The 18,544-nt window shown below is 40.5% G+C and overlaps 2 protein-coding genes across 2 annotated transcripts in view; one reads left to right on the top strand and one right to left on the bottom strand.

Moving 5' to 3' along the window:
* The window catches only part of LOC103139789 (junctophilin-1-like), a 37,474-nt gene extending 25,941 nt beyond the window's left edge, over positions 1-11,533 (bottom strand). Inside the window, exons 1-3 of the mRNA XM_007554613.2 lie at positions 11,407-11,533; positions 10,743-11,295; positions 7,521-8,289 (exon numbers count right to left, since the gene is read on the bottom strand). Coding sequence (XP_007554675.1) covers positions 7,521-8,289; positions 10,743-11,121 — 1,148 coding nt within the window. The 5' untranslated portion in view covers positions 11,122-11,295; positions 11,407-11,533. The remainder of the gene's footprint in view (positions 1-7,520; positions 8,290-10,742; positions 11,296-11,406) is intronic.
* An 855-nt stretch (positions 11,534-12,388) lies between these two features.
* Positions 12,389-17,473, top strand: LOC103139790 (ganglioside-induced differentiation-associated protein 1). Its single transcript, XM_007554615.2, has 7 exons — positions 12,389-12,495; positions 12,948-13,197; positions 13,443-13,635; positions 14,330-14,503; positions 14,930-15,024; positions 16,076-16,190; positions 16,302-17,473. Exons 2-7 carry the CDS (start codon positions 13,039-13,041, stop codon positions 16,652-16,654), a joined length of 1,089 nt encoding a protein of 362 aa, XP_007554677.1. The 5' UTR covers positions 12,389-12,495; positions 12,948-13,038; the 3' UTR covers positions 16,655-17,473.
* The last annotated feature ends 1,071 nt before the right edge of the window (positions 17,474-18,544 follow it).

Here is an 18,544-nt window from a genome sequence, read left to right on the forward strand (position 1 = left end):
ATGGCAGGTTCACCAAAAAGATGAAAAAGATGACAGGCAGAGACACCACATGACCCCTGTCCTCTCCCTTTCTGCTTGTCCTCCCGCTTGGCTGACTCATCCCAGCCTTTCTGGAGAAGCTGAAGAAATATGTGCCATTCCCAGAAAGATTACAAGCCACAGATACACAGCACTGGAATGTGGCTGAAACCCAATCCTATCGCCGGTCCTGTCGGCGATAGGATTGGGTTGTGACACAGCACAGCGCTCCCCTTCCGTCCTCTCTCGGGTCATTTCAACCATTTCCCAAATAGTCACTTGAGGACAAAGAGCTCAAACACTGTGGCTATAAATCACCCCAAAAATTTTCTTAGTCTTGGTCTCCACATACTGTACACTTGCTTCTACTTCTGCTTGCTATCATCAGTCTACGCAGTGTTCTGGAACTGATACAAACTCAAATTGCTGCAGGCTAGGAGCTGATTTCTGCCAAAATATATCTTTCTTTCTCGCCTTCTTACCGTCTCCCACCAGGGAGAAGAAATATATCTGAGTAGGAAGTGAAAAAAAAAAAGAAAATAGCTTCATCCTCTCACTCTGAAAAATGTCTTTATTTGTCTATAGTACTTGAATAACTACTATGTCTCTCAAAAAAAAGTCAAATTGAGCTCAATTCATGTAGTGGACCCTAGTTATAAGTGGGGTACAGGGAACATAGCTAAAATCTGTGAATACTGTGATCCCCTAATGCTTATCTACTGAAGAGTTCAAACATCAAATACATCTGAATGTGTACAACAGCAGAAGCATCTCCTTATTCCCACTGTTGGAGGTGCAGCCAATCAGAGACAAGGAAATAAATGCTGCTCCTGGATTGGCAAATTTGTAATCGCCAGCCAATAGAGTGTCAAGTAGCATTGCACCTAGTTCAGTCAGGTATGGATTCACATACAGAGAGATACACTCCATCTTGGGCTGTGGTTGCCATTGAATACATGTTTTTGGCAAATGTACTTGTTGTGATTTCTTGATTCTGTTCTTTTTCTTTTTATTTTTTACTTATTCCGCAGGTGTAGAAACAGATTCCGAATATATTTTCTTGCATTTTCTCTCTTTTTTCTTCCTTTCCTCTATTCTTAAATCCCTCTCGTTTTTTGTTTTTTTTCTTCCCAATTATTTATCCCAACACACCTGAATGAAATACTTGTGTTACCTCCTCAGCATACCTTCGGATTTGACAAGGAGGCCTTTGTTAATGAGTCAATTTGGTGTGTTAGAGCCAGACTGCTTTTAGGACAGTAGATCTCAAAGACTAGGATTGGAGACCCCTGCTCTAAAGCATTCTCAGAACATCTGAATTTATACTGAGATTGCATTACACATATGAACTCCATATTAATTGATTAAGTGACATCTGAAGACAATTGGATTCTTTGAACGGTTATTGGAATAAGTGGGACTGAACACTTTTCAGATTTTCCTTGGTAAAAAAAAAAGAGCTAAAAGTGCATCACTTTCCTTCCACTTTTCAATTATGCTCTGCTTTGTAAAGAGCAGATGTTATATTTTTCTTCCCATTAAACTTAGATTATAGAACGACAGTGATGAGGAAATGCATCTTTTGAAACGGATTTAACGGAGGCACCAATAAACATGGAGACCACTTTAAATGCATATGTAAAAGCTCCTAATTAATAATGACATAGCTCTTAAAATGATTTGCTTCCACTGGCATATGACTGTTAGTTATGACTTCACATAATAGTAATGCAGTTAGGTACAGAAGACTAAATTTCACAGTGTAATTTGATTACACAGTGGGTCATTTAAAACCCGCTCAACTAACTTATGATGAAATGTGTTGTTGCATCAGCAGGTTTATTTATAGCTCTGTCATATGTAGTAGCTGGCACTGACCCTGGTAATAAATATTAATATACGAACCCTATTTGGATAGTTATTTTATATGTGTACGTCTGCGTGTTTGATTCTGATGTTAAAACACTCTGTCATAACAGGACAGTTCTTCATACCTGTAGGCTCTCTATGTATATTTTTTGCTACTGTAAATGTCTTTCATTGCAAACATGACATTAAGTGTGATCAAAAAGACATGGTGACAAACAGAACATTAGCTAATTCACAAATATTCGACTTTACAGCTGCTTCAGAAGGAGCCCCTGCTGTTGTGGGACAGTTGATGTTGTACGTAGGGCTGGAATTATTCTACTCACGTGTCGTTGAATAACTTTCCCCAAAAAAGGAGCGGGCGGTGTGTGGCTGAGGTCACCTCGCACAGCAGGTGATGAACAAACACCCCGGACACAAACACCACAAACGCATTCTGCACATATTTTCACATCTATACACTCAGAAAGCTTTGCCCGTTCCCTTTGAATCACTTTCTCACATTTTTAGACATTCGCGCACACATTGACACACGTGAACACACTTTCAGGAGAGATGGTAGTGTCACAGACATGGCGGGGGGCTATATCAGTGTTGGGACGGGTATATATTTCTGGCTGGTGCTGATAAGCCAACTGATGCCTTGCCTTATTTAGGCAGCGCTCAGTGCTGATACACTAGCAGAGGCACACACAGTGCATGTACTCTGTATGTGTTTGTTTAGCAGGCTGTGTGCATCTCAGTGTATATGTATGTGAGGGGTTCATGAGCGCAAATAGCTGGGCTCTGAATAAGTGAAGGTATATAGATAGAGGTGCATGTATACCTAAAACACTCCACTACTTTCTTATTTAAAGGGAAGTATTGGAAAGGAGATTAACGTGCTGTTTTACAGAATTTCTTTGGTCACTGAGAATTTTGACCCAACATTTTCACGCAACTTAAATTCTTGGGGTGTTGCATCAACATCATATGAAAAAAACAAACAAACAAACAAACAATCAAGATATTTCTTCTTGCTAATTGCTATCTATTTGATGCTAGTTGATGTTATTTGGACAAATTAACTACTAAAGAAGCACCAAAACCCCTTTTAATTTTTTTTAAAATTTACATAGAAGGTTTTGGGCAGTTGGTGGAAAAATAAAATGTGATAAATAAGAATGTTCTTCAAGTGCTACAAGAAAAAAATATCTACGCATTGTGCATAGGAAGTTCAAATGTGGCACTAACAGAATTGCTAGCTAGCCCAAGATGCATACTGGTCCAACATGAGCAATTTTACATGGTTTACCTATTCATCAAGCTCCTTAACAGTACGGCACGTGTGTTAAAAATAAAAATAAAAGACATTTTAGAAATAATTTCTTTCATTTAAAAAACTATTCACATAGATTTACAATGCGCCATTTTATTAATAGTTTGATAACATTTTATTACAATTCTTTTCCAAACCACAAAACTAATTCAAATCTTTGATTAGTGAATGATGTGATTGTGAAATCTGACAGCAAAAAAAAACAAACCCTTCTTGTCTTCTTGTGTGATTAGTCAGGGGCTACAAATTCTAAAACATCTCCCAAAGGACTTTAAATCTCTCAGTAAAAAGAAAACAACCCAATTTGGGTTTATTTTGCAAAGTCCAAATAAGGATCAGTACAGGACTAGTTTGATTTCACTCAGTAGATTTGACTCTGAATGCCTAGTTAGGCTTTCACTCCAACAAAATAGGTTATAGTACCTAATGGCAATCACAGAGTGAACTGAAAAGAATAACGCTTGACCTGGATTATAAAAAAGTCATATTTCCAGGTTACACCCTGAACAGGTTACTACCTCATCACGTTGACTTCAGGGTCAGTCAGTTTGGTTTTTCACATTTTACTGTCAGAAACCTGGATGGAAGTGGTGTGGGTCTGCTAAATCTCCACACCAAAAACTAAACAAACAGGAAACAACAACGATTCTGCAAATCTTTGCACGAAGAGACAAAAGTGGCATCAAATGGCTCACAACTATGTCCAGCTGGATTTCATGTCATGTTCTAACTTACAGTCAGACATTTGATGGTCTAGCGTTACATAGATGCATTGTCTTTCTGCTCAATGCAACCTTTAGGTACATCCCAATTCCGGCTGTACTATAATAGGAAAACATGCAACAGTAACGTTTCTCCATAAAAATGAAATGACAATATGTCTAACTCACATATGCCTGGCTTTTTCATTTATTTTCTTTAAAATCTGAACTCTTTGAGAGCTTTAGCAACTTAGCCGCTTAAAATGTGAATCCATCACAGCCACCAACGGGGAACATTCATCCAACAAGCCGAGTAAATCGTTGGCACGCTTCATTTGTACGAATGACAAAACATTCAATTAAATTCTTTAAATCTGCATTCAAGAAGCCCCTTACAATTGTGACACATGGAATCTGAGATGACCATTTCTATTTGATGTATTCTGCAACTCTAATCTCAAGAAATAAATACAACACCTCTTGATATTAGGCAAATTACTGTTAAAGGGACTTTTTTGTTGATTTTAAATATCCTGGCTTACAGATAAAGAAAATGTGGAATCCGGTATTTTAGGCAATAAGAACGTAAGACAAAAAAAGAGAATTTACAAAACAGAAATTTCAACCCACTGAAAAGTGTTTTATGTACTGAACTAAACACCTTGTTGGGGCTTATTTAGCATGAATCACTGCAGCGATGTGACGTGGAGACTTTTATCCTATGGCTTGGTTGAGGTCAGGTTGCTTAAATAGCAGCCATCTGTAGCTCATCTAATTTGTTTTGTGAATTGTTTCTTCTCTCAAGACATTTGATTCTGCACATTTTCCCTCCCCCATTTTTATTTTCTACTCAACTTGCCATTACTACACAAGTTGAAAACAGCACCTCGCTTCTTTAGGAACCAGCTTCTCTTTCTTAAGGGAAACTGTTGCGTCAGTTGTGTTCTCTCTTTGTGCGTTGGTCATGAAATGACCATAAAACTTAAAAAGTGTTTTTCTAAAAAAAAAGATTATTTGAAGTTTTCATTAATTGTAAGCTACTGACAATAGCTAGATAGATTTCTTTTTGTGTAAAAAATATTATTAAGATGTTGACGTCATTCTGATTGATTGATATGCACCTTAATAGTCATTTAAACATCTGTTCTTTGCACACATTCAGAGGAGCTTTATATAGGAAGCTGAGATAACAAAGGGCTTCACAGTACCTTGCACACTCTGTGTGCACATACAGCAAAACTGCTGAGTTACCAAGATACCTAAACTGCTGAACTGTAACAAAAAAACGATTCATGGGAGAAGCTTCATGACTCTGTGAACCTTTCAGCTGCCTGGTCACTTATCTCGGTTCCCAGGCCTCATTTAACCACGCCACACAAACACACGCCCACCCGCACGTGCGCGCGTGCGTCCGCGCAGCGGACTTGGTGAAAGTGTCCATTTTACAAAGATAGGTGGGCACAATAACTGTGAATGAGAGACAGAAAACTTCACTCCACTGCATCACGCTGGCTCTCTATTGATTAGCTCATCACAAGCATGAGGTCATCAGCTCCATCCCAGAGGCGGATGGGATAGCTCCTCTCTACTGTAAAACCACAGGGGAGTGTTACTCTCCATGCCCCTTTTGCACCCCCTCCTGCTCCTCCATCATCTCAGCCCTCCTCTTCAGAAACCATCAGCTCAGCAAACACGCAGCTCCCCCGGTCGTGCTCTATTAGAACTCGTACGATTTAATTCATTTTACTCTCCGGCATGCGCTCATCTCCCTCAGCTCGCCCTGCTTCCCTCTGCGTCCTCTGGGAACGCTGCACAATCAAAGACAGAGAGTCACGTGACCAGGACCAGATCAATACGAGTGCATCTTTCACAGTGCACTGTACTGTACAACCGGACTTACGTAACGTGCTGACAATTCGCCGCTCTGTGGAGCTCAGAGCATAAATGTGCTGTTAAAAAATATCTTGAAAGGAGGCAGAGAGTTTGAAGACTTCGGCGCACGATGCAGACTGTAATTTGATCACTCAAGTTCAGCAGAGGGAACCTTGCTGTCTGATATAAACACTTTGTGCAAACTGAATCATTTTCCTGGCGATTCCCTGTGTAAACAACCAAAGAGGAGATCAGATGTCTCTTGCTTTAAAAGCATCCGCCATTTATCTCCATTCCCAGTATGATTATTTCAAGCCCAGTGGCCTTCACTGACATGCATGAAGTCTCACCCTAATGCAGGTTCTGTTGTTGACAAAATAGGAATGAAGATATTTTGCAGTAAACATGTCAAGTCAGCCTTGTGTTATTTTACATCTTTAAACTCAAATAAAAATATTCTTCTTACAATAGAAATAATATATCATAAACACCTTATAAAAAAAAAGAATAAGAATTACAGTAGATTTTTTCTTATCTGTACAGAGTTAGAATATAATGACCAAGTAAACAAGTACTTGGCCCTTGGTATCCAGGAAACCAACCAATGTAAATAAACCAAATCTGCTAAGAAGAGCCAATCATGCTAGGACCTTAGTGATGGCTTTCGTTTGCTAAAGGACGTTTCCACCTTGAAAACAAAATAATAAAACAATAAAAGCCTCACATTTATATTGCATATGTGAAGATGATGACAGGACATTAAACATATCCAAAATTATTCAGCTCTTTCATGAAGCAGCCTACTGTACTTAAGCCACGTGGCACAAACCTTTGCAGACATAGACAATATGTTTATATGTAAGAACTTTACCTGTAAGGGAAAAACTCAATTCCGTTTTTTAAGTTTTAAAGGGAGATACAGAATGTTCACAGATAAAATGTTGAAACACTTTAAGCAGTCCAAGCCAAAATCTAAGTCTTGTTAGCTTCACACATGTTGCTACGGTCGTCGTGAGGATGAACAACAAATGATCAGTTATTGTGCTGTGATTTAACCGTGTGTTTAAAGTGCACTCACGCGTCTGAGCTTCTGGATTTCATAAATTGTCGTTGACATGTTTATGCATGCAAATTTATGTGCCCCCCTTGGGAGAGCAGGAGCAAAATCAGCCATGCCTGATTGCATCAAACCCTTTTCCCAGCTTGTACTCGCTCCCTAAGTCATCACTCATACAATTCCCTGATGCAATGAAAGCAGAGGATGTCAAAGCAATGCTGTGAGCCCCAGCGTGGTGGTGGAGGTCGGTGGTAGGGGGGACTCTGGATGAAAAGGTCACATCACATTCACCTGTTAAAGAGCAGATGCCACATCAGAGCAATACTTGGCGTGGGCACAGCTATGGGTCATACAGCTCACACACGTGAACTCTCCGACACACGAAACACGCACACAATGCAAACAAAGACGCCCGACCCCTTCCCCTAGGAATGAAAAACTTGTGCAGAGAATAGAAACAGAACCTTTTTTCCAGGGACTATTGCCCTGGCAACACAAAATCCTTGACTGCTGATGATGTATAAAGGTTTGGACAACAGGTCACTAGACAACTCAGAGCCTTCAATTTATGAAAACCCTCTTCAGGATGTTCTCCTGCCTTTGTTGTCTATTTAAACAGTGCACACACACATGCATGTACAGGAGGATGAATGAAAACACACATACACATAAGCATCACAAGTACCTGGAAGCGGCTATTTCCACCTTACTCCTCGCAATGGCTGCAGCCCGCTGTGCCCCCTCCACAGCACGATCTACCTTCTCTTTGGTTTTGGGATTCTTAAGAGGAATCAACTGCTTTCTTATTCCACGCACCAGCACATTATTTTTGTACTTCCCTTCTTCTTTGGTGCTGTCTGGGAAAACAGTGCACCCATAGCCATGGCGCTTGTTGTTAAGCCACTCTCCTTCATATTTCATCCCGTTGGATCTCTCTGAAACACCAAATCCGTTACGCTTGTCATTCTTCCACTCCCCCATGTAGGTCTCAGTCGTGGTCGCGTCCACGTGGTCCTCCAGTGGTAGGTCCTCGTCTGGCAGCTCGCCATCACCGATTGATATGGTGGAGTTGGCGTCGCTGGAACTGATTCGGCTCATGGTGGCATCGCTCCTTGCGGAGCTACGTTTGCTGGAGATAGAGGTCCGAGAGTCAGACTTGCGCAACTGCCTAAGGCTGCCGAAAAGGGAACCCCGGCGGAACAGGCCCTTCTTCTTGCCGGTGACGACCTCGCTGTCTGAGTGGAAGTTGAGGACGAAACCACCACGAGTGCCAGTCGGCGTGTCCACAGGGGAGGAGAGGTCGTGGAGGACTGCACCGTTGCTCTGCTCAGAGCGCAGGGAGGCCATGGACGTACGAAGCGGGGAATGGATAACGGTGGCCATGCCATAGGGAACACTCTGACGGACGCCATAACCATGACGCATCCCACCCATCCATTGGCCTTGATAGGTTCCTGGGAAACATGCAGACATAAACCAGTGAGTTGCTGTGGTTCCGTAACATTTCACCATTCATTCTTCAATAAAATCCCTTTCCGCTTACAAGCTCTAAAGATATTTCACTTTTGTCATGTCTACTATGTGAAAATGGTTGGAAATAAGACTTATATGTTGGCATTTTTCAGAAATTGAATTTTTGGTGGTCAAGATTGGGAACTGTTTGAGAAAACTAATGTAATTTATTTACATTATGTGTTGGCATACTGAGGCAGGAAATTTAATAGTGGTAATTGGACAAACAAAATCTGCTCCTCTACTTCTAAGAATCTCTTTATGCTACTCGTCAGTTCAGGATAAGACTTGGAGTACGGTCTGAAGGCAAGTATGTATGGGATTCTGGCAGAAATTAATGGACTTCACAAAGGTGCAGAAATGAATACACTTACTCATACAGCAATTTAAAGGATCCATGCTTTGGGGTAAAATATACATATATAGCTAATGAAATGCTTTCTCTTTTTTAGATCAGTGATGGTAAACACAGCAAACTGAATCAAAGGCTTAATTGAAGACCATCTGATTCTGTGAATCACTTGGTATAAACAAGAATCACTTGGGTAGGATTATGTTTTCAGGCAGCGACTAACTCTCCTCACTGACGATACGCAAATTCACTTCTGTTTGCCTGTGACGACAGGGAATTGCTATGAGTCACATAATAGGAGGAATACTTTATTAATCCTATTCAGTGCTGCTGAGCATGTGCAGGTCTTCTGTAGCTTCTTCAAAGCATCACATTACAATCCCGATCCTAATTAATACGTTCCTCCAATCTCATTTTGAAACACAATGAAATAAGCTGCTATGGTCACATATTAACAAAAAAAAAGGAGGGGGGAAGAAAAGCTACACTGGCCTGAGCGGGAATTTAGATGGATAAACAGTGTGATTAACAGGCTGGCTCCGCACTGCAGTCCAATTTGGTAACCCTGCAGATCAAGTTATCAGGATGTAACAGGGTCAGACAGCCAGATGTTGAGTAGATCCTCTAGGATCAGCTGATTTACCGAGCCCAGCAAACTGCAACAATCATATGTAAGGCATTTATTCTGCACCATGAGGCCTCACTTAAGAGTAGATAACAAATCCTCCAGTCTCTTGGATGTCTCACAGCGAGAACAGAATGATAAGTAACAATACTAAGAAGATGGTATTACTCATATTCATGGTATTACTCATACTAATGATTAGTTTCATTTACATAAAAAAGCAACATATATTCCTATGGTACTTTGGCATCTTACTGAGAAAACTGTAACATATTTTTTACTCTTTATAACCTCGGTGTATGTTGAAAGCAGCCACTTGTCCATACCTAGGATGCTAGTTTTAGCTTGCCTTCATGTGTGCAGTGCAACTCGGTTGCTTTACGTACAGAGGTGAAGTTTAAAACCCACTCAACAGAGTTCAAAACATGGTGTGTTTAATTTTACAAATAACTAAATATGCATGGGTTTCATTTTTTATGGGCTTTAAACCATCCTTCTCCAAAGCACTTGTTTCATGTAATAAATGAATAAATATATAATCTGGACTTATGACCTCTAGGGGGCATATTGTTAGTTTGGGAGATCTTAAGCAGTTGGTTAGTTTTTTTTTGTTTCTGTGGATTTGGCTGGAAACAGGCCCAAACAGACCCCATAAGATAAGGATGCTCCCAAATACCCAACCAACATCCCCATATGGGGCCTATACTGGAAGGAAATTGGCTTATGAATGGGCCTCAAGAAGAATTAACTGTGGATAATTTATGACCTACAGTTGATTTCTTAAACAGGTTTCATATAGGTCAACTGTACAGGTAAAAAGTGGCACCCAAGGAGATTACATACATACATTGGCTAAATCAGCTGATTTTCTAAGTATATTTTAGAGATCTACAAAAGGCTCAAAAAGCTGTCTCATACAGGAGAAACCCATTCTGAGCCCCTGGAAATTGTACCAGTTCAGCCTAAGCAAAGTCAATATGGGGCCCCACAAGTACATGCTGGCTGGGGATATGGTTCCACATAGAATATTCAATAAGAGCATAACAGGGAGACCATTTATATTCAGACTATGCTTTAAGTGGGCTGATTTGCTTTGATGTCCAATCTCCCTCTTCATCAGGCATGGTGCCACTGAAGAGGAGTCTCACTCCTCCCACTGCCTGCGAGGAGCAACCGGTAGTTGCCAAATGAGATGCACTTCTAATTTTTTTTATTTTATTTTATTTTTTAAAGGAGGCCGCAAAAGACATGAGTTTAAAAACAGTTTTGGAGGCATAGGAGCGCAATCTCAGCTCACATCCGGTGAAGATTTACACAAACATGTAGTCTAGTACAGCTTCCCTTGGTTTGAGCAACCTACACACAAGCTGCATAACACATGATGTGTTAAAGCCACAAGGACGCTTGTGGGCTCTTACCGCCATCGCCGTACGTTTCGACCCCATATCCATCCTGCAGCCCGTTGCTCCAGGTCCCCTCGTATCTGGCAGGTGTGTTGTGGCTTTGCCGGACCCCGTAGCGACCCTTAAAGCCGTGACTCCACTCTCCTCGATAGATCCACCTGCCTTTATTCTCCACGCCGAGCCCGTGCCGCTTCCCCTGGGACCAGTAGCCCTTGTAGGTATTCCCGCTTGGCCAGGTGTACACCCCTACGATCTCGAAGCCGTGCGACCAGGACCCGGCGTATTCGCCCTGGCCCTTGGGTCCGGTGCAGATGCCGTGCCCATGGGCTTTGCCATCCTCCCACCCCCCGCAGTAAGTGCCACCGTCGTCGAAATCAAACCTTCCGCCCGTCATTCAGATAAAAGGCTGGGGGGGAAAAAAACGCAGATCGCGCTGCTGCTGCTGCTGCTGCTGCTGCTCCTGCTGCTGCTGCAGACTCGGGCGTCTCCAGGACCGAAGTGGGCTGTTCCAGAACTGGCGCTGTGATGGAAAGGACGATGGCAAGCAGGATGATGATAATGATGATGACTAGAGAGGAGCGAGAAATCAGAGAGGATGAGGAAACCCAGACACCGATATGTAATACAAATGGCATGCGTAATGGTAAGAGTAAAGGTATGAATGGTGGGCGTCATTTACCGGAGGCGCACACCCGGATTCTCCGCTGTGTGTTGCTCGTCTCCCCCCTCTCACCCACTGATCACAGAGGGAGAGAGAGAGGCATGGAGACCCTGCTGAAGAAAAAGGCACCGGGCCAATCGCGACGTCACGCCACAGAGGACCTCCCACTCTCATCTCTGCCTGTCGCGCTACCACCCCTCGCTGAAGAGCCTTGACGCCTCAGCCCTACCAAAATAAGGCACCTCTATATTTGTGTCACATTTGAAAGACGCGCCTTGCAGGCCACAGGTGTAAATGTCGACAGTAGCTGTACGCCCAACAAACACGTTTACCGCAATTATCAATGGTTAGATTATAGCTTTATTTTTTTGGACTAAAAATAAACAGTAGGAGTGTATAATTATGATGACAGCACTAAGCAGAGCGCATTGGTTTTTTGTTTTGTTTTTTTGTTTAAAAAAAAAAAAGGCTTAGTGGTATTTTTCAGTCCATTAAAATCTCAACGGGACTCAAAAGTAAAATCAAAGGAAATCATACTCACAACTTTCATTAGCTGGATCCATCAACTTAATTATTTAGTATTTTGTAGGCTTGATAAAGCCCAAGAGATGGTTGTCATATAGAAGAACAAGAATAGGGCACCCTCTGCTGTACAATGATTGTTATTGCATATAAATTATTAAAAACTATTTTTTTAAATATATATTTGGGAAGAAATACAAAATACAGATCGCACTGTTCAGATTTTTATTGTTTTAAAAATATATATTTGGGAAGAAATACAAAATACAGATCGCACTGTTCAGATTTTTATTGTTTTAAAAATAATAAACACATCGTGTTCTTCTGCACAGTTTGTGACATAAATCCTCCATAAAATACATGTTGTGGATTCAATTTGATTGGAGTGTGACACTTGTTGAAAATGATCTTTGTCATGTTGTTTACGCAGAAACATGACCGAGGGAGCGCTGTGGGGAGCAAACTATCTCTGATGTATTTTTCTCCGGTAACCTAGTCAACAAGAATTTAGGCAGAAGAAAGTAAACATCTCATGAACATTGAATGTATTTTAAATGCTTTGTGCCTCGGAAAACTTTAGACTTTGTAAGTGTTTATTTTTCTTTCTGTTATATTTCCATTACAGAAACGTTTTGAAGGTAGCATTAAGATGTGTGTATTAGTTTGTGATGCATTTTTCCCTTTTGTTGTATGTCAGTTACAGAAAAAAAAAATAAAATAAAGAAAAACTGTTTATAAAAGATCAGTTAATAAAAGCAAGCTTTGTGTGGAGACTTTTTTGGCTGTTCATTGGCTGTCTACACATAATCACTGGTGGACAAGATCGAAGAACAATAATGAATCAGATACTGTTAAAATTCGTGATATGGCTGAAATGTGAGTTTTGTAATGTAAAATTGCATACTGTTCACTAACAAATAGAAAAAGGGTTAAAGAGTACCCTGGAGCTCAATGACTTGACCTGATGCTTACTTACTTACTGGAATAAAATTAAAGTAAAGCAAAGTGTTTTTTTTATTTTATTTTTTTATTCCAAGTTCCACGCCTGGCCAGCAGGGGGTGCAACAATGTGAACCTTGACGTGGCGCCTTCCCATCCTCTTGTTCCCTCGTAAGGCTAACAGATAAAATGGCGTCGGAAAACGGCTCTGAAACCCAAGATGAGAAAGCAGCTCTTATACAGGCCAGCTCAGAAGAGGAGACGCAACGACAGGGCGGCACAGTGTTGTGTAACAATGACTCAAAACTGACGCTGTATCACTGGACCCAGTCCTTCAATTCTCAGAAGGTGAGTCGGTGTCATCAAGTTTCAGCACCAAATGTCAGTGGACAGCTCCCTGATACAGATTTATTGACAGTTTCAGCAATGAAACTGGAACAATGTGGCTCTAAATGATTTTTTGGCATATTATTAAAAGGACAAAGTTACATTTTTCGCGACATTTATTCATTTAAACCGTTGCATATTTGATTAAATTATTTCAGGGGTGTGGAAAGAGAAGATCTCTACTGACCGTTACATTTGTCATTTAGGTGCGTCTGGCCATAGCAGAGAAAGGTTTGCGCTGTGAGGAGTATGATGTGAGCCTTCCTCTCAGTGAACACAATGAACCGTGGTTTATGCGTCTGAACCCCGCGGGTGAGGTGCCGGTTCTGGTCCACAACGATAAAGTCATCTGTGATCCAACACAGATCATGGATTATCTGGAGGATAACTTTAGCTATGGTAAGACTACAGTACACTTAAACTTTTTAACATTAGGCCTCATTCATATGGTTAAATTATGGCTAGGTTTACTAACTTAGTAGTTTCAGAATGGATTTCTGGTAAGTTTGAAAAAGAGAGCAGCAAGGCATCTGATGTTAGAATATTTGCCTTCTTTTAGTTCATTTGTCTTCTTTTCTCTTTTCTGTTCAGTTTTGTTCAAAACTGCATGTGTGTTTATTTTTATTTGCTTTTAACGTTTGTCTTGGTTTGCATTCATCCACGTGCTCTTAAGATTCTGCACTGCAAATGAAATGAAAAACAAATCAGGCAAGTATGAGTTTACTTAAGTTGAAACTTGAAAATATTCAATCATTGAATCTTTTCAAAATATCATCAATGGTCAGCATTTCATCACTGCATTTTTAAACTGCCTTTTTTGCTTTTTCTTCTAAAAGCCTGTATAAGAACATGTCAGATGTTTAAGTTCAGATTAGTAAAGCTGAATAAATATGGATTATTTGGACCACAATGGACAGCTTTGTATTCGTATGATGTACTTATTAGTTTCCCGTCAGTAATTTAACAATCACAAGAGTTTTTTTTTGTTTTTTTTGTTCATGACTGAATATCTGTTGTGTTAACATGTCAGCTTTTCTTAAAGTTTGTTTTGATGTCCATATTTTTACTGTTTCCTTGGCCTGTGTGTCTTCAGAGGGAACTCCCAGGCTGGTTCCTGAGGAGAGCAGCAGGTACTATCTCAGAGTGCAGCACTACAGGGAGCTGCTAGACTCGCTGCCCATGGACGCATACACGCACGGCTGTATCCTTCATCCTGAGATCACTGCTGACTCCCACATCCCTGCATATGCTGCTGCATCGATACGAAGTAAGGCAACCTGATATTGCAGAGCAGTTTAAGATTTAGACCCTATAGATGCCATTGGTTATTCCATTCACCAAAATAAAATGTTCAACCTTGTGCAATGCTATCTGTGCCAATGGCAGCAAAACAAACCTGAAACATGTTGCTTCCACTGCTATCACTGACAAGTCAGCACAGTGTTCTTTAATCAGAAAGCTTAACTTTGCCTCCTCCTTTGACATGCTAATTTTTTACTGCAGTCAGATTGGTCAATATTTGCTAGTATTTTTAATTACCTCTAAAAAGGAACATTTCAAAGGCACCATTAAAGACTCATTGTGAGTATACACCAGAACCTTCCATCAGCATAATCTTTCCATAAAAATGACTGATTTCACACTGAAATCTAAAGTGCGCCTCATGATGCCCGTGCCTGTTTGTTGTTGGCAGCACAGATTGGAAACACGCAGACGGAGCTGGCGAAACTGGCTGAGCAGAACCCAGAGCTTAAAGATGCTTACATAGCAAAACAGAGGCGTTTGAAAGTAAGTCGGGGTAACAATATTAGCAAACTGCCAAATGTGCAAAAAATGGAATTTAGAACCAGACCTCTTGACTAATCACTTTTCCTATTCTACTTCTTTTCGACTGTGTCTGAACTGGGACGTAACAAAAAAAAAAAATTGTGCTTCTATGATTAGCTGGAGAGATTTATTCTGATCTACACTCAAGTTTCAATTGAGTGTAGATTCAGAACATTTAGTAATTGATTTTGATATGCCAGATGTGAATAAGTCTAAAAAAAATCATTCTCAGCTTACATTAATGTTTGGAAACTATTTCTTCTTTAGTTGGCCTTAATAATAATAACAATAACAACTAGAAAATTCCACAGAAATTTTAAGGGGCCTGCCAAGTGTGCCCTCCGCTTTAACCCCAGCGTTTCAAATTAATAATAATAAGAAGAAGAATAAAGAGACATTCTATTGGGTGTAGAACAATAGGTGCCTGCCATGCAATGCATGGAGGCAGTGACTGACCTGCTTCGCAGGTCAGTCACTGCTCTCCCTATGCATTGCTATGGGCAGGCCCCAATAATAATAATAATAATAATAATAATAATACAAACTAAAAAAATCTCAATATGAGGGCATTACTGGAGAGTTTGCCAGTCAGACTGATCATTTCCAGCCTTAATTTCTTTCAGTGTGTTGATGTGCAATGTAGAATAAAGGTACATGGTTTCCATAATCATCTCTAATCAAATGTGTCTCTAAGGTAAGGTAAAATAAGGTAAGGTAATTTTACTTAAATAGCATATTTTCAGCAACAAGGCAATTCAAAGTGCTTTACATGAGTTAAAAAAGAAATACAAACAAAATAACAAACTGAAGGAAAGAACAAAAGAAGAAAAAGAATCTAATAATGTTGATCCAAAGTATATAAACGAGATACTCCTGTTCAGGGTTGCTAGATAAGTATAAGTAAGTATCTTTTGGTCTACTTCCTTGTCTGAGTTGGAAGGACAGGAGTCTAAAAAGTAGTTGCTCAGGTAGTTTTTTTTTCTGGATTCTAAGTTTGCTCTAATCCCTGTAGTCCAAGTTGTTTGACCATGACAACATGAAGTATCTCAAGAAGCTCCTGGATGAACTGGAAAGTGTGATGGACCAGGTGGAGACAGAATTGCAGAGGAGAGCGGAGGAAACACCTGGTATGTCAGAAAACAACCGCTGTAAGCAACATTTAGCATCAACATTTTCTATTTTATTATTTATTTTATTTATTTCTCTTTAAACGCGTCTTTCATCTCCCGTCTTCCCAGAGGAAGGCAAACCGTCGTGGCTGTGCGGAGATTTCTTCAGCATTGCCGACGTCTCGCTGGCGGTCACCTTGCACCGCTTGAAGTTCCTCGGTCTCTCCCGACGCTACTGGGGCAACGGCAGCCGGGTCAACGTGGAAACGTACTACGAGCGTGTTGTGGAGCGGCCGGCCTTCCGGAGGGTGCTGGGCCACGTCAACAACATCTTGATCTCTGCTGTCCTTCCTGTGGCGTTCCGAGTCGCCAGAAAGAATGCTCCTGTTATAGTCGGCACGACTCTGCTGGTCGGGGTCCTTGGGGGAGCTACGTATCTCGCCTTTCTCTACATGAAGAAGAGGCTCAGTCTCTTTAGTTGAAAGTTGGATTAAACTGATTTAAACCATTATTGGTCATATTACACAGATCTGCTACACGTAGCTCAACTATTCAGCACTGTTTTCTCTGTTGCCTGTTGCGCACAAAGCACTTATATCCATCCTTATTCACTGCTGATTTAAGGTATGTACTTATGCTCTGATCTTTGCTAGTTTCAGTCACATGTAACAGAACATTTACCGTTAAAGCTAAAAATATTATATTAAGTAGGCCAGCATTTCGTTACATGGAAGGATCATCACTTCTTGGTTTCATAGGTTCTACAGGTCTTCCTCTGAAATGTCTTTGACGTCACCATGGCTGCATATGAATGCTACATTTATGCCTGGCAACCCTTAAAGTAGAACAGTGTATATATGTAATATTAAATACAATGATGATCAAATACAAGTTGATATTGACTAGACAGGAATGAAAAACGTTTTACGAAAAACAGCAACTCTATGTTTAAGTGTTAATTTTTTTTCCCTCAAATGTGAAAACTCAAAGATGATCAATCTGATGTTTTATTTCAATACTGCTATTTCAAACATATACATATGTGTACTCAAAGATGGGCTTGTTTGATTGATACTGGATTTTGCATGGTTGGAATTTTAAAAAGAAACTGTTCTGAAAGCCCATAGTCTAGTTTTTGCACTTTATTTCGCAAAGACTTATCGTTGTTTCCTCCGCTGTATTTCAATTGTACAAACAGATGGCTTCATGCTTTCTGAAAGCTTTGTTGGTTTTTCAGTCTTCATATGCAGGGTGTTAGTCAAATATACGTGTCTGACAAATAAACTTCCAAACAACTTCAAGGTTTTACCTTGCATTCATTTGCCACTGAAAGGAGCATCTAAAAATATATGCATTTTAAATTATTACAGTGATTTCAAAATATTCCCTTCAATCATTACATGTTTTTTTTTATTTTTATTATGATTGACCCACACGTAACTGTCTAAAATGATTGGTCACTTAGCTGTGTATAGAGCATCGGTTACAGGTGGCCTGGTGCCTGTTTTCAGTGGCCACTGGACGAGGTTCATGGTGATTTAGAGAGACCGATTAACCTCCAGAGGGATTTAATTCATGCACAGGCATGAACATGTAAATTTTATGCCCAGGCTAGGATTTTAACCCAGGATCTCCTGACAAGAGTGCAATCCACTGTTCCCCCACGCACTCTTTTCAGTCTGTGAAGACGGGAATTATTTTGATTCAAACTAGAATACAGGAGATGGACCTGTGTGCATGACATGAGGAGAAAATTAAAATATAGGAAATGTCACACCTTGAAATTTTGCATACGTTACACACCCATGTGCTGCTGATCTTTGCCGTTGGGTGTCTTTGCTTTTCCTTTCTTAATAGTTTCCTTGACCTTGAAGTATGTGGTCAAAAGGTGAAAAAAATGTGAAACACCACGAGTGAAAAAAACTTCTGCGAAGCCCTGTAAGTCGACATCTATGGTAATCTGTTTTCCCAGTCAGAGCCTCCCCCACGCCTCAACAAATCGACATTTAACATGTGCATGGCCTCCATTCAGATTCCACCTCACGTGAGCTCAGCCTCACATAAGAACAGACGCAGGGACTTTTCGACAAAGTCTGCCGTTTTTGTTTTTCGGTGTCCAAGGAGCTTGCTCAGTGGGGCTGTCAAAGGAAATTCCAGACACGTGTTGAAGCCTCCTGAGGATTGAGATGTCGAGAAAAAAACCCCTCAAAAACTTAACATTAGCTCACACGAGCACATTAGCTTTGGAAAATCATGCTAGTGTTTTTGAGTATCAACCAAAATTATGCCATTTTTGTTCTGGAGTTACGTAACAGAGGCCCTATTACAGGCCCCCTTATTTCTTTCTAAGCCAACAGTTAGGAAATCCATAC

This window comes from Poecilia formosa, unplaced genomic scaffold (genome assembly GCF_000485575.1).
Source record: "Poecilia formosa unplaced genomic scaffold, Poecilia_formosa-5.1.2 Scaffold64, whole genome shotgun sequence".
Taxonomy (NCBI): domain Eukaryota; kingdom Metazoa; phylum Chordata; class Actinopteri; order Cyprinodontiformes; family Poeciliidae; genus Poecilia; species Poecilia formosa.